The sequence below is a fragment of the Pezoporus wallicus genome, unplaced genomic scaffold (assembly GCF_028554395.1).
Source record: "Pezoporus wallicus isolate ANWC-B61680 ecotype Strahan unplaced genomic scaffold, APGP_CSIRO_Pwel_v1 contig_11493, whole genome shotgun sequence".
In the NCBI taxonomy this organism is placed as follows: Eukaryota; Metazoa; Chordata; class Aves; order Psittaciformes; family Psittacidae; genus Pezoporus; species Pezoporus wallicus.
This window is the reverse complement of record NW_026635895.1, coordinates 207,104-229,577: the sequence shown is the minus strand read 5'-3', so window position 1 is coordinate 229,577 and position 22,474 is coordinate 207,104. Positions and strand designations below refer to the sequence as shown.

The 22,474-nt window shown below is 47.5% G+C and overlaps 1 protein-coding gene across 5 annotated transcripts in view; it reads right to left on the bottom strand.

Annotated features, from left to right (window-relative positions):
• Window positions 1-7,200: 7,200 nt before the first annotated feature.
• Window positions 7,201-22,474, bottom strand: part of RD3 (RD3 regulator of GUCY2D) — a 53,738-nt gene continuing 38,464 nt past the window's right edge. For 3 of the 5 annotated variants that reach the window (XM_057398473.1, XM_057398471.1, XM_057398469.1), the window contains exons 2-3: window positions 15,945-16,254; window positions 7,895-8,412 (exon numbers count right to left, since the gene is read on the bottom strand). In XM_057398473.1, the coding sequence (XP_057254456.1) occupies window positions 8,115-8,412; window positions 15,945-16,240 (594 nt within the window). In that variant the 5' untranslated portion in view covers window positions 16,241-16,254 and the 3' untranslated portion in view covers window positions 7,895-8,114. Of the gene's footprint in view, window positions 7,456-7,894; window positions 8,413-15,944; window positions 16,255-19,890; window positions 20,167-22,474 lie in introns of those variants that run through there. The other 2 variants (XM_057398470.1, XM_057398472.1) reach the window with 2 other exon arrangements.

Here is a 22,474-nt window from a genome sequence, read left to right as displayed (position 1 = left end):
GTAGAAGTCTTTCAGGTGTCAAAGACTTCCTTGTGTGTGTGTGACAGGCTCCCCTATCACACCCACTTCCTGTGTCCCTGCACCATTTTGGGAATCGTACAGAACTCAACTGAACTTCTTTTAACAACAGAAATTCCAGAAACAGGAGTCCCTGGGGTGGGAAGGAGGGGAGGGATACGTTCCCTGAGCTGCTGCTCCCATGGCCATCATCCATGGCACCATTCGTCCCAAGTATTCCACCCCATTTGTGTGACAAACAGCAGAGTGGGTAAGACACGATCCCTTGGGGTTTGTGCCAGCTGCTCTTTAGGCTCTTGCTACCATGCTAGTCCTGCCTCCCACTTGTGTGCTGTAGTTAGGCAGGCAGAAATCTAGCATAAAGGACTCTGTGGTTTTCACTGGTCCCATGATAGGGATTGCTTATTTGGACCTCCTGGATCTAGTAAGTGTCATGAAGCAGGAAGGGAACTTTCTCTGCAATTGATCCAAGTGGTACCTGAAAGTTACCAGAAGAGGATGGAGCACAGTTAGAGAACTTTCTTTTCTTATGCAGGGAAAACGGGCAAAAATCCCAAAGGTGAAGGGATGGTTGATGCAAGTAATGACGTGATTCAGCCAGTTCTCATGGGCAGTTCTTTATTACTCATTTCCTTTACGATTCGCCTGAGCTTGACTCCTTTGCCGGTGCAGAGATGTGCAAGAGATCAAGATGGGAAAATAAGCATAGATGCTTTGGAAGTACTTGCCTCTGCTGAGCCAAGATGCTGGACCCGCAGTGCTGAGCAGGGCCTGCGATTCTGATCCCCGTTCAAGAGCGTTCTGCTGTTGCGCATTTGATGCCCTTGGATGTTTCACGCTGCAGGGATATGTGAGCTTCCCAGTCCTCCTCTGCTTCGGGGAGAACCGAGCGAGCTCTTGGTTCAGGGGGAAAGCAGGGCTCAGGGAGCCTGGAGGAACTTGCCCTGGGTTTCACCTGCTGAGCCTGTCCTGTTGAGGTGCGGGTGGGGGCCTTGACCGCTGGATGGAGCTCTGATCCGCTTTGTAGGACGCGTTAAATGCGCGGCTTACGCCTGGTCTGTGCTGCGCGTGTTTAGGAACAGGTTTCCAACGTTCTTCTTGCTCAGCTCTCAAGGGTGGGAGCTCCAGTGTCCAGGGTTTGGGCACTCTATGAAATGGCTGGGTTGAAGTGGTGGTGGGTTCTTCTGAAGGTCCGGGGCGTATTGGACAGTCCTCCAGTCTGCATCTTGGTTGTATTTGACGCTATAAGGTGATTAGCTTTCAAGGAGCTGCTGCTTAAAATCATTGGCAGTAGGCATTGGCAGCCTTCTAGTTCCATCTCTGGACAAATCGGATCACCACAATCACTAGCCAGTGTGGAGATGATGGTTTATTTGGCTGGTGACAACAGGTATTTTTTGTCCTGCCTGTTAACTTTCAGTCTTACATTGTGATTCATGAGGAGTGTGGAACAGGCAGTGTTTTCTGAGGGAAGGAGGCGTGTTTTGAGCCTTTCCAAGCAGTGTGAAGAACACCATTAATATCCAGACCACTGACCACAGAGGCACAGCGTTTAAGTTGTGTTCGCTTGGCTCTCCCCACGGGAGCTGTTCCCTGGGTGACAGTGGTGTGGGAGAAAGGGAGCATGAGTGAGGAATATGTGCTTGTTAGAAAGCTGCTGCGAGGCTCCTGACTAATGGGTGCTGGGAATGCTGCCGGCAGGAGGCATTGCTGTCCAGCTGGAGCAGCTTGGAAATGGAGTTCTTTTTAACCTGTGGACACTGGCTTTGCACTTTCTTATTTAGAAACCTATAATTGGCCTGCAAAGATCTAATTATGTGTTTTTTATGGGGGACATTTATTAGTGCTGCCCTTTGAATTTAATCCAGGCTTTGTTAATTCCTTGCTCTTGGCTGTGCTGTGGACAGACAATAGTCTCTCCTGTTGGTGCTTGTGTGCCAAAAGCAAAAGGAAGCCTTTAACCTCTAAGCAGTGGAATGCAACAGGAGCAAGTTGCTGAGAGCCAGCAGGACCTGGAAGGACCAGGGGTTCTTGCACCATCCCTCCCTGGGGCTGCTGAGTTCTTCAGAAGCTGCACCCTGCTCTTCTCCATCTCTTAAGCGCCAGTGCCAGAATATAGAAAAGATAACCATACCTGAGGAGTATTTCACTGTCACTGCTTCATACCATATCTGGTTATTTAAAGAAGTCTTCAGAGTAAACTTAAGAGCAATCTGTTGCCTTGGGCAACCTGACATTGCAGAGAATAGGGTTGGAAAAGGCACTGCACATGGACTGTGACCTGGTGAAGGCCTCCAAGAATACAGCATTGAGATCACTAACCATGTGTAACAGTAATTATGTTCTGAGAGCAGGTACTCTGATGTAGAAACCACCCATGCTCTCTCCCACGCTTCTGCAGTACCTGTACTGGGTCAGACTGGATTGCTTTGGTAGATACAAAATGTAATTGTCACTGAAATATGGAGGTGAGATGCTATAATCTGGTTATCTAGCCAAGATCCTGGGACTTTATGAAGTGTACAGTATACACAGATAACCCTAAGTCGCCACATAATCCACTGTGCTTCTTGTAGCCCTTTTCCTCATCTTTCCATCATGTTGAGTAAGATCTCATCCTGCTTTTCCCCTTAGTTTGAGTATCTTTGTGTAGCAACTGCACAGGAAATACGTGCTAGTCACTGGGAGACATGGGCTCGAGACGCAGCTCTCGGGGCCAGCACAGGGTCTTTCTGATGTGAGCCAGCTTGAAACGTGGCTTGCCTGGGGACAAGACACACAGGGAACAGGAGGTCCCTTGTGCTGACAGCCCACGGCACGGGCAGCAGTATCAGGGAAAGGCAGGCGCAAGGTCATGATGTCTGCCCTGCACAGGCCTAATAACCCTTCCTTTATTGCAGGGTGCAACCGAAAAGGTTTGACTCATGCACTCCAGTGCTTGTCAGGATGCTTTTTAGGCTAAACTAAAATGCAGTGTTCCTTTATCAGGGAGGGGCAGCAGGACTATCAGAATAGCCATCGAGTCAAGCCTTAGCCGTCTGTGGTTTTCCTCCTAGGACAGGCCTGCAGCAAAGTTTTGGGAAGGAGTGTAAGCAACAACACAGAGATTTGGTTGTCCACAGCTTCTGCCAAGGAGTGGCTTAAGTCCTGTGCTGTAGGTTGCATCCTGACCACTGTGTTTACTAACCCTCTGAACTCAGAGTCCTCTTCCCAAACCTCTCGTCTGTCTGACCTGCACACTGTGCTGAGCAATGCAATCCATTACTCCAGCAATACTTTGTGTGGGGAAAAAAATACTTCCTTTCGTTTAACATGTGCGTGCTTTGCATGCTGGATGCTTAGCAGGGAGCCACCTGGGGCCATTGCTAGTATTAAGGTGTTCTAATACCCAGCATCAGGTAAAGAATCAACAGGAGTGACTCGAAAGTCACTTAGAGCTTCTCATTTCATGGGAATAGTAAGGTGTGCTTGGAAGCATGGTGGTGAAGACCGATGCAAGGTTGTATCTGTGAGCAGCTTAGCTTCAGAGAATTTCAGACCTTTGCAGTTGTTTAATCCTGATCATTTCTCACCTTAAATCTTGGCATCTGTTGGCAGAGGCAGCAAGGCAGAAGGTAAGTGGCTGCATCTATGGCCTGTAGAGAGAGGATGCAGCTTTTTGTTTAGTTCAAGTGCCTTTACTGTCCTTGCTTTCCTCCTTTGCTATGTGCACAGTGCACAACAGCAGGGCAGTGGAACAGCAGCGTTGGGCTAGATGTGGACAGATTGTATTTCAAATTCTCAATTAAAAACAAGTCCAAAACCATGGGTTCTGGTCCACAGCTTTGCTTTAATTCTCCGAGGGTCCATGATGGAATGTATAAACAGTGCAATCTCAGCAGACCGGTACTGCCCGTGGCACTCCAGTTCTCCATGGCGTCACAGCTCTCTGAACTACATGGGATACAGGTGAGGAGCCTCACCTCACCTTTGGTATCACACCAGTGGCTTGCAAATATATATCCACATATGTATGTATGTCACAGCTCTCTGAACTACATGGGATACGGGTGAGGAGCCTCACCTCCTGCACACCTCTGTCACAGCCTCTGGGTCAGGCTTGTCCATAGAAGCCACAGAAGCAGGGGTGCAGTCTCTCTCAGGTGAGTAGTGACTCCGAGGAGCCTTAGCCCCTTGAAGCTGAGCACTGCAGCCGAGCTGCTCTGGACTTGTTGCCATTACTTGTTAGAATGTGTAGTAAGCCTAGGATGGCTTTTTTCCTGGGTCTAACAATGTCCTTTGGATAGTGGAATGCTTCAGCAGTTGGGCTGATACTGAAATCCTTACTCAGTTTTGAGAGAACGGCTGAGGATGTAGAATCATAGAATAGTTAGGGTGGGAAAGGACCTTAAGATCGTCTCGTTCCAACAGTCATTCTTGTTACCAATGTTGTGCTGCTATTTCACTTCTTATTCTTTTTAAAGAATTAAGGTGCTGGACTCGCGCTCAGGAGGGGCTCAGAACTGATCAGAGAGGCTCATCAGAGCTGTGTAGAAATGTTTTGGGCTTTAGGTTTCTTTTCCTGCACTAGCAAGTAGTGCCGCCCAGGAGGAGCTGGACAGTTGTCAGTGCGGACACTACACGTTTCATGAGGGTTTCTTTCAGGCCAGCATTAGTCCAGCTGTGTGGCTTGTGAGTCAGCTGCAGTGGATCATCTGGGTTAGCTTCATCCAAAAGCAACCTTGTTTTCCTGCTGTGCCTGCTCACTGCCGTGGACCGTAGCACAGTAGGTGGGGACAGGCAGGAGATGCATGCTCCTGTTTGAACTAAAATGCTAATTTAGCCACACAAAGGCAAGGCAAACAAGAGTTGAGAGCTGTTGCTGACTGCTGTGACCAAAGGATCATCTATGGTTCAGTCTACAGCATTTCTAAGAAGAAGGAGCACCACAAGCCCACTGCAGTAGTCGTGCATCCTAACCCCCTCCCCGGCTCTGCTTCACACCTCCTGGTGCACATGCAGCGCGGGTCACTCGGTCTCCAAGCAGTGAGCTTACAGGCAAACATGGCACTACTTCTATACCTTTAAGAGTACTAGATAGCACTTAGTGAGAACAGAAACCTCATAGTTTGGTATCTGAATATCCCTTTATCATCAGATGTTACCGTGAGCCCAGTGTAACTTGCAGAAGAGAGGTACAGGGAGAATGATGCTGTTTAGAAGCTTGGATTACATTTTATTGAGGAAATAGGAATGATAGGTAAGTTGAGGCAGAACAGCTGTGGCAGGCACTGCTGCAGCCTGGCCTCTCACATCCACGGCTTTGACCAAAGGTCAGAGTTGTCTCCCTTTGCTGGCTGTTAAAGGACAATGGTACCTGCTAGCTGGAGGTGGTTAATGAAGGACACAGTATGATCTCAGGCTGCTATGACAGTGTGAACACGCTTCAGGTGATTTCCCTTGGCTTTGTACATTGGTGAAGGGAAGTCAGTTACTCCTGATTCTCCTTAAGAAAGAGTGAGTACGTTACAGACACTGTTCTGTAACAAAGAGCTCGGTGTCAGTGTGTCAGAATGTCCTGTTTCTCCCAGCAGTCCATCAAATATTGCATCAATACTGAAGGTGTCAAAAGCGAGTGCAAATAAAATTACCACAGAGCTGTAGCCTGAAATTCATTAACTCACCTCAGCCTTTGGTATCACACCAGTGGCTTGCAAATATATATCCACATATGTATGTATGTATGTATATATATAAAAATTACTAACCTTTTCTCAAACAAGAATTCTTCTGCAAATTCTGGCAATCTCTTGCTAGAGATCCCCCATCTTTTAGACAACTAAGGCTATGCTATGTCAGGGCTTTGTTTTAACTTCATACACACAACCACATTACTTCACAAGGACATACAGTTGAAAACCACTAAGCTGATTGTCGGAAGGCCATAAACTCTCCCTCACCGACCTAGAGGTGTAATAGCCCATCGCAAACTGGATGCTGTATTTGGAAGCCCTGAGGTTTTGATTTAAAGTGAGCTTCTGCTTTCTGTCCCCAGGAGGGTTGCTGACAGCAGTGTTTCACCAAGCGACTAGAAACTACAGCCTGGTGCTGGTAAGAAATCCTTGTCTTCAATTTTAGATACCCCAGAGGGGAGAGAGGAAGAGCCAGAATCCCACAGTCCTAGAGATCGCTTAAGGGTTTGATCTTGATCTTGGTTTTTATGCTGCCCTCCCCATCTCTGGAGGAACGTGCACATTTCTAGTACTGGAATTCTTCCCAGAGTTGGCAGAGCTTCAGAGGCTTTTATCTTGGCTGTAGTACCCACACGTTTCTGCAGAGATCCCCGGGGAAAAGAGTTGGAAACAGACAAAAGAACAAGAAAGCTCCAAGGTCCTCCAGGAGGCTCTACCCCACTGGCATGATTCTCCAAAAGCCACTCATACAGGGAAACCCCTATCTTCCTTCCCCATCTCCCGCCGGTCACCATGAAGCGTCCCAGCCCTTGGCTTCTCCATAGGACCCATGGCTTTCACTGTGTGCTATTCTCTTTCCTTTGCTGGTGAGAGCTCTCCCTACGCATGCTGAGTTAGGGCCCTAGAAACTTGTCCTCAGCTGCATTTTGCTGTTTCTGCAGGGTCCCAGCAGAACCACGCTGCCCTACAGGCTACTCCCTTCGCACTAAAGGTTCCCAGACTGGTTGGTGTTGGAAGGGCCCTCTGGAGCTCCTGCAGTCCAACCCCTGCCAAGGCAGGGCCACCCAGAGCAGGGCACACAGGAACGTGTCCAGGCGGGGTTGGGATGGCTCCAGAGAGGGAGACTCCCTCGGGCACAACCCCCCCCGGCAGCCTGTGCCAGTGCTCTGCCACCCTCACGTAAAGAAGCTCTTCCTCGTGTTGAGGTGACTCTTGTTGTGGTTCAGTTTATGGCCATTGCTCCTCGTCCTGTCGCTGGGCACCATTGAAAAGAGTCTGCCACCGTGCTCCTGGCACCACCTTTGAGATGCTGACCTGCATTGATGGGATCCTCTCTTTTCTAGGTTCTTTTGTTATAGGATCAACCCTCTGGCCACCGGCCTGTGATACCGAAAAGCTCTCCTCTGAGCCCCCATGAGGGAAGACAGAGAACAAACCTTCATCTACCAGAGCCCTTCAGTCACTCACAGCAGGAAGTTGTTAAAATGATCTCAACCATTTCAGCTGATCTCAACTATTTCAGCTGTACAAAGAGCCTCTGTGCGTGGATGCTACACTTTAGTACTCTTTTAGGCTTAGCCATAAACATTAATTTCAGCCCACTGCCTTATTACTGGGATGTGGCGTGGAGCACTTACCTCAGCAACACAGAACACTGAGGACCAAGAGCAGCATTTGACACAGCTGATGTATCCGCCTGTATATCTACACAGCAGGTTGTTACCTTTCTATCTACTCTGCAGGCGCGAGGTTCAGGGGGTTCTGCCTGCACAAAAGAGAAAATACCCAAGAAACCTGAGCATGCATAAACTCGTTGCTGTGCAGTAATATTGGTCTTTCATCTCAAAAAGCTTGGGGTCTGTTTCTACCCAGGTTGGATTGTGAGTTGTCAGCAAAAAGCTGATCAAGAGCAGTGCTGAGGTTACCTGTGAAGTTTCCCGTAGCACTGGGGAAGGCTATTAGTCGGAAAAGGAAGTTCAGTTCCAAATCAGATAGTAGCTTTAACTGACAGGCCTGATCCTGCAAGCCTTACTCATGTAAGTGGCTGTCTTGCTTTCAGCAAGATTGGTCCAGCCAGCAGCTCTCACTAGCTCGTGCCAAAAGCTTTTCTAGATAACTACATCCAGGCTGGGGGGGGGAGGGAGAAGGCAGACATCGCAAAATAATTCATTTTCCACAAGAAAGCAGCCATAAAAAGAGGACAGTCAGTGAGCCTTGCCCGTAAGGTTACTGATTAGCTACTAAATTAAAGGAAAGGCTAGCATGTTTGGTCATGAATTGTGTCACACACCGCGGGCATGAGCAGCAGTTACTATGGACACAGCTTCCAAGAGAAGAGACAGGCAGGGAGAAGGAACAAACAGTAGAGCTAGAAAAGAGTTAACTGGGATTGTGAAAGATCTAAAAACCTTATTCAACATCGAGTCAGTAATCCTTGGCATTCCGAAACTCTGGCATGCTCCAAACCCTCCTGGTGGGCTGGGTGCCCCGTTCCACATCCTCAGAGATGGTCTTGATGTCACTGATGAACGGGGAAATCCTGGACCGGGATTTGAATGTTGTTAAGGAGAGGCTGGTTTTGTTCTTTGTGTTCCATTGCCTGGCAAGCTTCTTGGCCTCTTCCTCTTCTTTGATCTTCTCAGCAGCTTCCTGCAGGGCAGAGCGGAAGAGCCGGGATACTTCCTGCACTTCTGGTTCATATTCAGCAATGAGTTGCCGGAATCTGCAAGCACAGTCAAGGCACAGCTTTGATTAAAACCATCAAATGACACATCGCTGCCAAGTCACTGTGCTAGGCTGGGAACTTGGCGCTCCTGCAGAATGGGACTCCCTGGAACTAGAGGGAACAACAACAGGGAGGGGCCATGAAGATCTGCTCAAGGTTTCTAGAATCACAGAGAATGTAAGGAAGCAATGATTCACTGTTTCTCATAAGGACAAGAAATAATAGGGAGCAGCAAACAAAGCTAGAAGGTGGCAAGTTCGAAACAGAAGGAAGTGCTCTTTTCACACACCACCTATTAAATCAGAACTCGGTGCTATCAATAGCTTAAGAAACAAAATGATTAAGCAAGTTTGTGGAAAATGTCCCCATTACTGCTGATTAAACGTGATTATCCAAATGCAAATCCTTGCTCAAGTCACCCCTGAACTGCTGCTTACCAGAAGCTGGGATAAACCAGGGAAAGTCGCACTAGACTTCCCTCGTTTCCAATTCTCATTCCCCAGTGGCCGTGAGACAAACAAAATTCCTGTAAATCTCTTCTTTGTTATATGTTTGGTTGTCTCCCAGTATTCAGTGAAGTGACATTTCATCTTCCTATGGATTTCTGCAAGGGAATGGACCAGCTCAGCTTGACTGGCAGCATGATGCTGTATCTAAGTGGACAAGTGTGAATTACTCCAGTGCTTTCTCAGGAAAGAGCTCAAAATGATTGTTGTTTAGTAAGCTAGCTTAATGCCAGGGAAGTGAAGAATTGCCCCTGTTTATTTTGCAGGTGAGGAAGGGGAGATGCAGAGCAGGATAGTGTTCTTGAAGTCACTGAGTGGGCTGCTGGCTGGGCCAGGAGGAGAACGTACCATTCCTGACACCTTGTTGGGTAATGAGGTCCTCAGCCTGGAGAGTGTGGGATCCACTCCCTAGCACTCACACACTGGGCATATAGATATTCTAGTTGTTCCATAGTAGCATGCATGTATGACAGATGGTAATATGGCTACTCCTGTAATAATCAGTTCTTAACATTAAAATTGTATCTCCAGGTAGACACAGAGCTGAAATAATACTTTGCTAAAATACAGTTATTTGTACTTAATGGAAGCTAAATGGCCTGTAAGCGTTTTGATATCTTTTCTCCAACAGAACTGAATGAGGATGGAGAACAGTAGGATTGCATTTAAATAAGCCTAATATAGCAGAAGCTCATAGAACAAGATCTTGCCTATTGGTTTCTTTAAAAGCCTTAGGAACATAACAAGGAGTTTAGTGCATTATGGAACTGCACTGCTTAATGGTGTATCAAAGGGAACCCACGATAATAAGGACAAAAGAAAACCAGAGATAAACCAAAAAGCCTCTTTGTACATTTATGCCTTTTGACTCTCCCTGTGGAGGCCTGGTATTGGACATACATCTTAACAGCATGCTGTATCCCAGGTGTTTCAGTGTGCTTCTCTCACAGCACGTGTTGGCAGCTACGTGTACAGCAGTGGGGACACCGCTACTGCATGCTGGTGGAAATCTGTTCCAGCAGAAGCTGCAGGCCCTTGCAGGGTCAAGCTAGAGGCGTTTGATGCAAATCCCACCAGTCACCAAGATGTCCCTTAACCATTTCAGTTGCTGAATTCCTAACCCACCCCCTCCAAAAAAACCCAACCCTAAATGTGGACCACTGGGATGCAAACAGCCTCTGAGGCACCGTAGTTCACACTGGTATGGAAGCCCGTGCACAATACTGCCAAAGTGAGTTGTGCAGAGCCACTAAGTGCAAGAGACTTGGTCTTGCTGAGTGTTACAACACTAAGAGGGATTTGCTGCACGTGGCAAACATCCTTTCTGCTTTCTGGGGAGGCGCTGCAGTTGTGATTTCAAAGAGACAAAAATACAGTTTCCACAATAAATATACTTCTCCCTTTACTCTGTAGAGAAGCACAGACAGATGAGTCTATTGAAACCCAGGTCTTCACAACATTATAATTCTACCGAGAAAAGCACCTTCAAAGGGTTTTTACTGCAGAGGTGAACTGAATGAGTCATTCCATTATTTTATCTGCATGCGTATTTTAAAGAGAGCTGCTGTCACGTTGTGTCTATAGCTATCAGTACATCTTTTGTATTGGCAATTGTTGCACCCAAGAGGCCTCATCGCTGCCTCCAGTTTTAGAGGCTGGGTGGCATGCTGCTGGCCTGTGGCCCCAGAGCAGGTAGCACCATGTGTCAGGCTATAACTGGACCACTGAGTGCCTCTGGGAACAAGAGGGAAAACGGGTGGTATGATGACAAATTTATCCCCTGAGCACAGAACTCTAATACTAATGCCCTGTGTTGCTAATAATACTCCCAATCAAACTAGCTGAAATAGTTCTCTAAAATCAGCTTTCCGCCTTTGTAGCTCTCTGCCTGTTTGCATTCTCCTTAGCTAGGGCAGCAAGAATTGGTTTTGCTGTTAAGATTTACCTCTGGCTTTTCAGGACCAACACAAGAACTACTTCAGATGGATCTGAGCAGGTCTAAGAGACAAAGAGAAGGTGAACCAACAGACTGTCTGCCAGTCACCCAAAGAAAAGCCACACTCATTCAGATGGAGAAGGGAAAAGGGGCCCTTTCCTCCCACCCAACAGGATGAACTAGCTTCACCCCTTTATTAATGCCCACCTAACTTCAGTACCAGCATGTTTGTGTAAGGAGCAGCCCCTGCATGAAGTCCAATAGGTGTGCATGCCACAGTTATTTCTCAGCAGAAAAGATGGACAGGTTCTGAGGGGGTGAGGTCTAGCTAAACCAGTCTGTGTGTCAGGAAATAGCTAGCTCGCTGTAGCCACCTACGCAGCATTGAAGCCATCCTTCCCAGTTACCAATGAAAACCAGTTGATGTACTGGATGATCAAGCAATCTGCTCTCTGCACAAAACACGCAAGGGATAAAAACGGTACAAACCACTGGAATCAAGGAATATGGGCTTGTATCCTGGGAAACAAACTCCATGCAAAGCTGCTCAATGGAATTCAGCAGAAAAAAATTGCACAAGGCTCACCTACCTTCTAGCACAGGTTAACACCCTTACACTTTTGCATGGAATAGTTCCAGGCTAAGCAACTGCACATCCATATCCAGAAATCCCTCGACATGGTTTCCTTATTCATCAGAAAAGTGTACCTATGTTATCCCTGAAACAAGTGATCACACTACTGGTAGCCAATCTCTAACATTATGCAAGTCTCACAGTCTTAGAAGTGACCATCAACAAAACTCACCTTGAACCAGCAAAGCAGCCTGGAGAGCATGTATACACACACACACACACACACACGAGGGATGAGCACATTCCCTGCTCCAGGCTGTGTTCCATTCACAGCTCAGACAAATTTGTTCTTTACACTGTGAGCCTTCCATCTCCTTGTACAGCCAGTAGAACTGAGGAATCGGACAGCACTTGGCTCTTGCTGGCACTGCTTTGTAAAGCACTGTCACCTGCCCATGTTACTCTGTAGGTCCCCAGTTCAGTAGGTTTCCTAAGTACAGCCTGAACTTTAAAGACCTCTTAAATCCAATGGAAGTCCGTGGACTTAAACAGTGTGCTCATAGTTCAGCGTACTCCCGAGTGCCTGTCTGAACTGGGAGCTCTAAGTAGATTTAGTCACTCAAAGAAAACATGGGCTGCTTAGTGCTAATAATTAGCTGCTGACTCCTGAATCTATATTTTGAGCAGGGATTCTGGCTATATTGTAAAGCAATGCGGAGCTTTGCTAGGGAAGGCTGCTTGACCCCCACAGGACCATGGCATTCACTAACTCGTATCACCTCAAACTTAAGCTCATGATAGTGAATCAGCCCGTGTCTGGTTTTAGGCATTTGTCTTACATTCAAGCATGGGAAGTCCACTTCAGCTATACACAGTCCTTAGGATATTACAGTCCTTGGCCTGCAGTATTAATAACATCTAGGATCACCAAAATGCAGGTTTGCATTTCCATATTAGGCTTTTATTGTTTCACTTTTGCTGAAACTGAAAGAAATGAAACCGCTCTGATGGGAGCTTAAGCTGAGTAAGGATGGTGAAACCCTAGTGTTCTGTATCAGCCAGCTACTAGTTACTTGCTCAGTTTAACCATGGCAGGTAGCAAGGGCCTCACCAAAAATCACCGACACTTCCTTCAAATGGCTCCAGGATTCCATTTGAAATCTAGTCTGTGATCTCCAACCCAGTGACCTACAGCTAAGTTACACCTGAATGCAACAGCTTCATTTGTATGGGGTGAATCAGAGTCTCCAGGTAGCTGATGGTACCCTTCCAGAATTTCAGGTGACTCACAGAGAAGTTTCTATTGGCCTGAAATACAAACCCAGGCAAACTGCATCTGAAGGAAAATCCCTCCCGTTTCAGAAGTGCTCCTTTCCAGCCTTGTCCACATCTAAAAGAGCACACTTGGAGAAACTCTGCTTCTCAGCAGATGTGACTGCCGCCACAGAAAAGGACAGTTTGGATGAGCATTTGGAAGAGCTTTGGAGAATGAAGTCACATCTCTGACAACTCAGACCCAAGTGTTTTGTTCTGGTTTTGACTCTGAGCTCCGAATCTCCCAGAGAAGGAGACTTCGTGTGACACAAACGAAACAAACACTGCAGCCTTACAAGGTGCATGCCGTTTGTGTGATTCAAGTATTACACACATGTCGAGTACATCAGAAAGGACTTCACCTCTGAAGGTGTCCAAGCTGGAAGGGAAAGGATCCAGCTTAGTGTTTCAGCCAGAACCAAGGGCTTCGGTAAGGTACACGCTCTGCATTTGAACTTCCAAATGCAAGCTCATAGATCTTTTCAGTGGGAGATTTTCTTACAGTGGCTACGTATTAGAAAGTCACAGAGGATTCAAGAGGAAACACCAGCAGTGCAGCAATCTGGTGGTTAAAGTACTACCCTGCAAATGTGGCCATTTCAGCTGAATTCCTGTTATACTGCTCTTGGGCAGTTGGGGGGAAATTACTAAAATCTCCATGTTATCTCACTGCCTGAGAGGAAATTTAGCGAGTTCTGGCTGTCTTTTAGTTACACTGTGTGCTCCCTCTTTCTGCTGTGCATTTTCAGCCCCTAGCATGGCAAGCCTCATCCTTTTTAATTGGTTCCATAACAGTAATGAAGATTTCTGAACCACAGGGCTCTGGGCAAGAAGGTAGAAAAGAAGAAGGGTCAACTGCTCACATTTCCAACACAAGACAAAGGGATTGTCAAATACAACTAGTCCATACTAGTTTAAGACAAGCAAAATACAGTTTTCTCCAGAAGAGCTGTAGTTCAGGTGTGGAACTCTGCCTCGGGGTGCCACAAATGCTAACCTTTACATGTGTTCAGAACCAAGAAAAGCAAACCCCACGACTTAGGCAAACTACTGAAAGAAAAAGCCACAGAGGGCAATTATGGACAGAAGGGCCACTTCTGGCTCCAAAAGTCTCCAAGGCCCAGTAAGCTGGAGGCGAAATACAAGATACTGTGATTGGCCACACTGTTGTATTTGCTTGCCCTGTTCTTTTCTCTTGTCCTTACGCTGATGCTACTGGCACTATCTCGCAAACAGACAGCACATCAGATCAAACAGACCTTTGACCCAATCCAGTTCTGCTCTTACTGTGGCTATGGCATGCCCTTCTCAATCAGGGAACTGAACCAACAAACGTTATGCAAGTCTCATTTATTTAATGTGGCTCTGCTAACCATAGTATGGAACAAAAAAACCATGCCACTTCTTGACTCATACTGTAATACAATTCATGATAGCCTATAATAGCAATTTCTAAGAGGATTTTAGGAGGATGGTTTTATCCTTCTTCAATCATGCCCACGTAGAGCTCACCAATGTTGCACCGGGTATGTTTCTCTACCGCCAGCAGCACGCCGAATCCTGAGCAAGCACTAGAAGCAGCACTGAAAACACACATCTTTGCATGAACAAAGCAGGAGCAAGCTGTAGATGGCTCAGCTTAATCCTCTTTTCTGAAGGAGCTGACAAAGCCTCCCAGCTCCAGCGGCTGAAGCCTGCTCTCATGGAAATAACCTGTTTTCCAGACAGCCCTTGCTCCGTGGCCCTGGGGAGGGTGAAAATAACTCTGAACCCCAAGGGCTTTGAAGTGGCTTGTTTACAGCATAGCTTGGAGTTAGACAAATGTAAGGCAGGTGCTGTTTCCAGCAAACTTCCACTGGGAAGAACCTGGCCACTGAATGAGCCCAGATTTCCGATTCTGCCACAATGACAGCCTCTGCAAGAGCCAAAGCCCTGTGCCAGCTTGCCTCCAAGGTTCAGCCCCAGAGCAGATGAGGGCTAGAGAGGTAAGACAAAGCACCAGCTCCTTCCAGCCCTCTGCCAGTTGTAATTCAGGAGCTGTAGATTCATTTGTTCGAGAGAAAAACGGGTGCCATCACATGCAGTGAGTGACTGACTGCAGGGTGTTGGGAATCCCTTTGTATATGGCCTGCCAGGACTGTTTTATTTCTAATCCCAGCTGAAGAATATGTTGGAAGAGGGGAAGTGGATTATACAGCCCCATTTCACATCTTGGCTTTGGCTAAGGTGCACTGCACTGTGCTCAGCGAGAAGATTTAACTTGGAACACCTCTCCCAGAGGAAGAGAGTCACCTCTTTTCCCCCAGCTTGGGTGCTGGAGCAGGCTTAGAGCTATTTCTGAAGACATTTTCACTGAAGGTTACTCAGCTGGCCAGCAGCAAACCTAGATCCAGCACTTGACAGGCTCAACAGCAAGTCCAACAGGCTGTTATCTGTCTGTACAGTGCAGGAGGCAGAAGTACCATGTAGCTGTTCCAGCCAACAGCATGCCCCACCTGCCTCCTGCTCCACACGAAGGGTGTGGAGGGAGGGAGAAGCATGCAATCCCTACTTTCTGTGGGAGTACCCGGCTCACAGGCTAACAACCACAATAGCACCTTTTGGCTAGTCTGGACACTGGGGACAAATGCCTCAATAGACCTGCTGGACAGCTTAAACCAAGGAAGGAAGGTTCCAGTGAGAGTACATAAACACCAAAGCAGGTTGTTCGGAGGCTGCGGAATCTCCACCCTCAGAGATATTCAACAACAGACAGCACAAGGCCCTGAGTAACCTGATCTAACTCTGAAGCTGGCCCTACTTTGAGTAGGAAGTTGAAGTGTGTATCTCCAGAAGTCCCTTTAAACCTCAGTTATTCTGTGGATTCTAAAGACTGAAGCAGAAGCCATCACAATACTGGAATGGTAACTGTTCATCCGGCAAGACAAAGCTTCTCTGGCTGCTCAGGAGCATAAAGTACTCAAGCCAATCTCAGAGGGAAATGGCATTCAGTAACTTTATGGAGGGAATGGTACCACATTAAACTACCTTAAAACATTAGGTTTCTCTTCTTCCACAGAGACCCTGTCCCAGCATGACTTAAAATACAAGATGCCAAGGTTTGGTTCTGTTGATTCAAACCACTCTTCCTCCCCGCTCACATATCAGGAAGAGCAGATGGGGGAAGGAAAGGTCTGTATGAGCACATCTTTTACTGTACCTGAGTATGACAGGCCCACAGTAGGACGGGTGGATTTTGGTACACATATCCTCCAGCTGCAGGCGCTCTCCTGGGCTGATATCATAGCTCTGCTTTGGATAGCTGACCAGCCAGCCGTAGTCCACCCCGGTCTTGATCTTGCGATACTCATTCTCCCGCTCTCGCTGCTGCTTCTCTGCCTGCTTGGTCTGCCAGCTCAGCTCCATCATGAGCGTCTCCACCACCATCTCCGTGGGGCTCCTCTGGGAAATGCGGCTTGGGGGCTCGTTCCACCGGAACCAGGAGGCCAGTGACATAGTGCTCTGCGTGTCTTCATGCAGAGGGGGTTGAGGGCAGGCAAAGAGAGAAAAAGAACAGTACCATCATCACCAACCTCAGCCAAGAACCCTCTCCCCTGCATGTCCCCCTGAGTCCGTTGTTTGCCTAACACTGCTACTGGGTTAGCCAGTTAGGACTAACAGGTGCTGAGCACCTTGAGAGATCTCTCCTGCCGTGGCCAACCTGTGCAGAGGGTGATGCAAAGCGGGGAGAGACAGTTCCCTTGAACTGCCCATCACCGCATCATTGAAGTGACAGCCACAGTTCTATGTCTGGAGTTAAGGAATAAGGATACCTTGCTCCCTCCAGGTCAGGATGGGAAGCATTCTCCTGCCCACGTGGAAGAGCTAGAGCTAAGGTTTGCCTGTCTGAATCCTCATGGGAGAGCATGACCTTGCAGCAGCTCTATATGAAAACCTCAACACATGGAGTCCAACTGTTGCTGGGAGCCACATTCTAGCCAGCAGGAGATCCTTAGGGACAAGGGCAGGAGAGGTGACCTGGTGTGGTGGGTTGGCCCTGGCTGGACCAACCAGAGCACCAAAGCTGCTCTGTCACTGCCCTCCTCAGCCAAACGGGGGAGAGCAAATACACCAGAAGGCTCGTGGGTCGAGACAAGGACAGGGAGAGACACTCACCAGTTACCAGCACAGGCAGAACAGACCCCACTGGGGGACATTGAATTGTTACCAATCAAACCACAGCAGGGTGATGAGAAATGAATCAAATCTTACAACACCTTCCCCCCCTCCAGCCTGAGTCCCCCGCAGGGTCACAGCTCCTGCAGCAAACCTGCTCCAGTGTGGGCTTCCCATGGGGTCACAGCTTCCTGTGGGCATCCCCCTGCTCTGGCATAAGGTCTTTCATGGGCTTCAGGTAGAAACCTGCTCCCTCATTAACCTCCATGGGCTGTGGGGCACAGCTGCCTCCCCATAGGCTGCACCATGGGCTGCAATGGAGTCTCTGCTCTGGAGCATCTCCTGCCTCCTTCTTCTCCGACTCTGGTGCCTGCAGAGCTGTTTCCCTCCCATGTTCTCACTCCTCTCTCTGGCTGCAGCTTCTCCCAGGAGCCATCCCTGTAGCCTCCCCGCTACCACAACCTTGCCACACAAACCCAATCCACCGGGTAGGTTTGCTGCTGCTGTAATGTACGTGGTAAAGCTCACCTGTACTTCAGTAGTCCTGGCAGAAGCAATAGATACAGTAACTACAAGGCCAGGCAGAGCTTTACTCATTACTTAGCAAATGTGCTGTTGCAAGCAGGAAAGGCTGCAGCACCTTCTGGAAACCAAAGTTGAATTATTAGCCATGTGAGAAGAGCATTACCACCAGTGTCAAGGGAACTGAGGCTGGGCTGACAGGGAAGGAGCCACATATCAAGGTTCAAATTGTTATTACTTCTAAGTGAGAGGTTTCTGCTGCTGGGAACATGGAGAAGGCAAAACAAACTGCACCGATCAGCTCAGCAAAAGATGGATTTAACCCTCCACCTGGCCAGTCCCTTCTTGGAGTCATTTCAAGAGGACAATGCATGGAACAAAGTTATTAACTATTGTATTTGTATTTAAACACAATGGAATCCAAAGCAGGCACTAGGGACGTGAGCAGGAGCAAAACAGCATCTGTTTCTTCACACAGCACACTTACGTGCCTTGCTGCTCCCTTCCTTTAGCCCCCAGGGAGAAGGGGTGGCACAAATAAGCGTTGCAGCTGGGATTACCAGAAAGCTACTCTGGGCAGCAGCCCAAGCAGGACATGGAGTTAACATGAAGGTAATGACTGAAGAGCCTCGTTCTGCAGGGCCAGAGCAAATCCTCAGTGATGAGGCACAGACACAAAGAGAGACATGAAAGGGAGAAAAAGAGGCTTTTGATTTAAGCTGCTGTACTGGGGCCTAGAGCCTTTAGTGACAATGCAGATCACCAAAAGCTCATAACTACCCAGTACTCCCATTACTGCTGAGAGCCATAAGCTTCCAGACTCCCTAGAACAGCAGTGGTCCATAGGATTCTGCCTTCATTGCCTGGAAAACCATCACCATCTGCACGAGGTCTGAAGGACGCTTCAGTTGCTTTCATGCCTTTAGCACTTGCCATAACGTAGCCTTGTTCTCTTTCAAAAATGTTCATGTAATGTAAATATGTCACAGCATTTCAGTAGGGAAAATGCTCCAAACCCATGGCTAGTCTGTACAGTGCCCAGGTATGAAATTATCCCAGGATCTAATGCTTAATCTTTTCTAGAACCAACAAGTTTGCCAGACTGCACCAAAGGACTCTTGTCTCTAATCCTCTATCCTACGTCTCCCAGCAAGCAACACCAGTTTCTCCAGGAGCAACAGCTTCCAGAGGACACAGATCTAGCCAGCTAGGTGTGCAAGGCCACAGACACTCTTTTGAAACTGCACAAACAATAGCACCTTTGCTGCTTTATAGTGCTTACATGTGAGAGATTGCTGTAGTGACCGCTCTTGCCCTGGAGTATCACCTATGATTATCCTTATGATAGCAGCCACAGTCAGCAACTGCTGGAAGTAACCTTGCTCCTCTCTCATTTCTGTGCTCAGCAGGAGGAGGAGCAGCAGCTCCTTTCATTTGCTTTCATGGCCAGGGTGAGTCCAGCTAACATTGCTCTGCCTGCCTGCTGCTGCAATACCTGCCCAAGACACGTGAATGAGCTCAGGTTGGAACTGATGTGCTGAAAGCTTCAACTCCGTAATCCCACCATCCTCACATGTACCTGGATCCTGCTACATGGTAGCCTCCATTCACCATCACACACTATTTAGGATGAAGATCCTTAAAACTTAAGGCCCATTCCTTCATCCTACCACTTATGTATCACATAGGTAAGCCCTACTAGCAACATAACAGACCACGAGCGGTTGTAAATGATTTGAAAGTCTCCTGTTTCTTTTCAGCTTATGTGACAACAGCAATTTTTCATAAGTTTTACAGACACCTGACCAATTCATGTATCATTATTGTTCCCATTTGTGCCTTCATCCGATGAAGGTGAGCGTGCCCTTCTGTATTTCACCAGCGAAAGGTTAGCTTGCTCTGTGCTTATTCTGGCTATGACCTGATCTCACACTGGCGTAACTCTGCTGATCTCAGTGTGTCAGGGGGAAATCAGTGTAACTGTGAACCTGAGGAATGCCCTTCTAGCTAGTCCAAGCTCAGCAGCTCGTTTGTTCATTAGAAGAGGAGCAAGAGGGGAATTTAGTGGTCAGAACTGGGAAAGAGAGCAAGGAGACCTGGGCTCTAATTTGACCTGCCCTGGCTTTCACATGGTCCTCAGCTGTTCCTACTGCCTTTATGTTTTATGTCACAGGACTCTCCCAGAGGAAGTAGTTCTGCAGGAGGAGAAGCCTTTTACCTAGCACTGGTACTGCAGAGATTAATCAGCTAGGAAAGTGCTTTGGATAACTTTCTCTGAGCAAGGCTGCTGAATCTGAGCTCTGCTCTGTCCCAGAGCTTTCATAAAGCACTGGTAAAAGGCAGTTTTGCTTTTCATATGGGAACATGGACACCCCTGACTCTGAATGGGGCTTCCACTTGTCTCTCATACATCACTTGAAAAATCTGCTTCCCCGAGAGAAGAGTACAAAGTCAGAAAAGCACCTTACCTGCAGTGGAAATGGCCTGGTCTCAAATGAAGACAAATCCCATGCAAGCATTACATGCTCACTGGCAGCTTGTGCTGGCTGCTCCTAAGGGAGTCTTGTTTGTATGAGATTGTTTCCTTCCCCATCTCTCATCCATCATCTCCTCCTTTTGAGAGCTGGAAACTGGCCATCTCTATTTAGCAGGCTTGACAAGCCACCACTCTTCCCACTGCTGGTCTTTGCAGCCTGCAGAAGATCCTGTGGGCTCCATTAATTGTGGCTGCTGGTTTTAATTGAAAGCTCACATGCAAGCTAATCATTAAATGGCTCAGAACGGCTTTCCTAGTAGGAAAGGCTCAAAGGGCTGTTGGCAGGACGTGGGCAACTGGAGGAAGGCAAAAGTTTCAGCCTGGCATTTCTTCAGGGGAAAAGGCCAAATTCACACTCTGCAAGCATTCACTTTACAATTCTTGAAAGAAAGACATTGCCCCAGCTGAGTACAGACCTTTATGTTGCACAGTGAGCCCATTTTCTGGTTCCTTGGAAGAGGCTATCCTGGGAGCTGACAGAATCCAGCTGAGGAACTGCTCTGATGCCACCCAACCAAAACCTCAGAGTGGTTTACACACGTTCCGCTCCAGAAACTGATCTGGGTTTCAAGACTTCTTCCTCCCTCACCCTAGCCCTTTGCCCAGAAGATAAAGCTTCCCCTCCCTCCATTGACTGCAAGTGTGACCAGCCACCTCACAGTGCTTTAAGCACACATTTACCTCAGCTGTGTTGAAGTCTTGGAGTACCTTGCTTCCTCTCCCACAGCCTTGGAGGGCTTGCTTCAGTGCCTAGTGACTGCCAATAAGTCCCTCTAGAGTTTTGCATGTGAAAGGTTCCGGTTAGCTTTAGTTGTAAAGAAGCTTTTTGCCTTTCTTCAAATCTCATTTCTGTTCTCCATGTTGTCAGCAATTCCTCAGGTCTCCTCCTCACGTACTTTACAGCTCTTTCTGTTCTCTTCTCGTGGCAGGTTCTGTACAATATCACCTTGTCTCCTACTTTTTCACCTTCTCCCATATTTCCCCATATGATTTCCATTTCTTGCTCCAGAGAATGCACCAAAGAATCAGAATAAGTATGGGAGTTCACATGTCTTGGTTTTCACCTGCCTAGAACAGGATTTCAGCCTTTTCTAGCCCTTCTATTAACAAAGACAGTCTGTTTCTGTAGCCTGCTCTTTGGGTGTTCTTTGGCCATCTGCAGGCTGTTCATATAACCTGACAGACATCAGTCTTCTTCAGGCTCTTGCAGTGTGGATCACCACTTGCTAGACTTGCTGGAGCTGGGCTGCTTTCTGGTAAACCCTAAAGTCAAGCAGCAGGACCCTTTTGCTTTGTAAAGGATGAACATCTAATCCAAATGATGAACAGCCTAATCCAAAGTCCAGTGATGTCAATGGAAATGCTGTCACTCAGCTGGCTATGGACAGAGTCCCAGGAAATCCACTGTCATCCAGGCAAGGCATACCAACAAACCACTGGGCTGAGGAGCTGGGAAATGCCTTCCCTCCCTTCTTATGGGTGGTAGTTCCTTAGTGCCAGGGCTCAGAGAGACAGAACTACTTTTTCCACGCACACCAGATGAGAGAGTAACAAACAAGGAAGGCTATTTCTAAGGGAAGTGGGACAGGCTCCATCCCCAAACTGTGTTCATAACAGTACTCATTAAAAGAGACATGCAGTCACAGGGAAAACAGAGGCTATCAAATTGAAGAACATATTAAACATTTTTTCTTCTTCTTTTTCATCTCTCATTAACCAGAAAAGCTCAGCATCCTTTGGATAGCAAAGGATACCCAGTATCTCCCAAGACTGCACCTCATTGGTAGATTAGAGCCAGTTTGGCTACCCCCATCCCTGAATTGTGTGTGTGCTCACTGGTGCAGCATTTAACCAGCTTCTCCCGCAGACCGTAGCCATGGCTATGCTGCTTGCTGGGCCTGCACGGACTGGCACTGAGTGGCAACAACGTCACAGGTCAACCCCAATGTGATTTCTTCTGTAATAAAGACATTTTGATTCTGTTCCGAACAAAGAATCTTAGCAAATTCTAATTCAAGAAACTGCTGCCAACACTTTGTCAGTTTTATTAATATACGCCATCATAGCTTTGTAAAATGATCCCTGTTCTCTGTTCCCCACTGCTTTTTTGCAGAGTTCTTTATCTTCTCCATACAGAAGTTTTTACCTTACTAGGGTCCAAAGAACCCTACTTCCTATCTGTCTGGAATCTCTTATTTAGTGACATGGAAGGCCGTGGTGTTTACACATTGCCACACAACTGTAATCTTACTGGAAATTATTATAACCTCAGCCAGAGAACCCACATCTATCTCCCAAAGTTGCTACGAGGCAATTAATGCTGAAAAAGCAGTAGCTAAAGCTTTTCAATCAAGAAACTTAGAAGCAATGCATATAGAATGATGCTAATACAGCAGCATTCCTCATGCTGACCTGCAGAATACAGAGAGAGAACTGCTGGGGACACTCAGAGGTGTGCTTACGGACCACAGCAGGGAACCTGTGTTTTGCTTTATGAGTGTACCAATTGCCTTGCT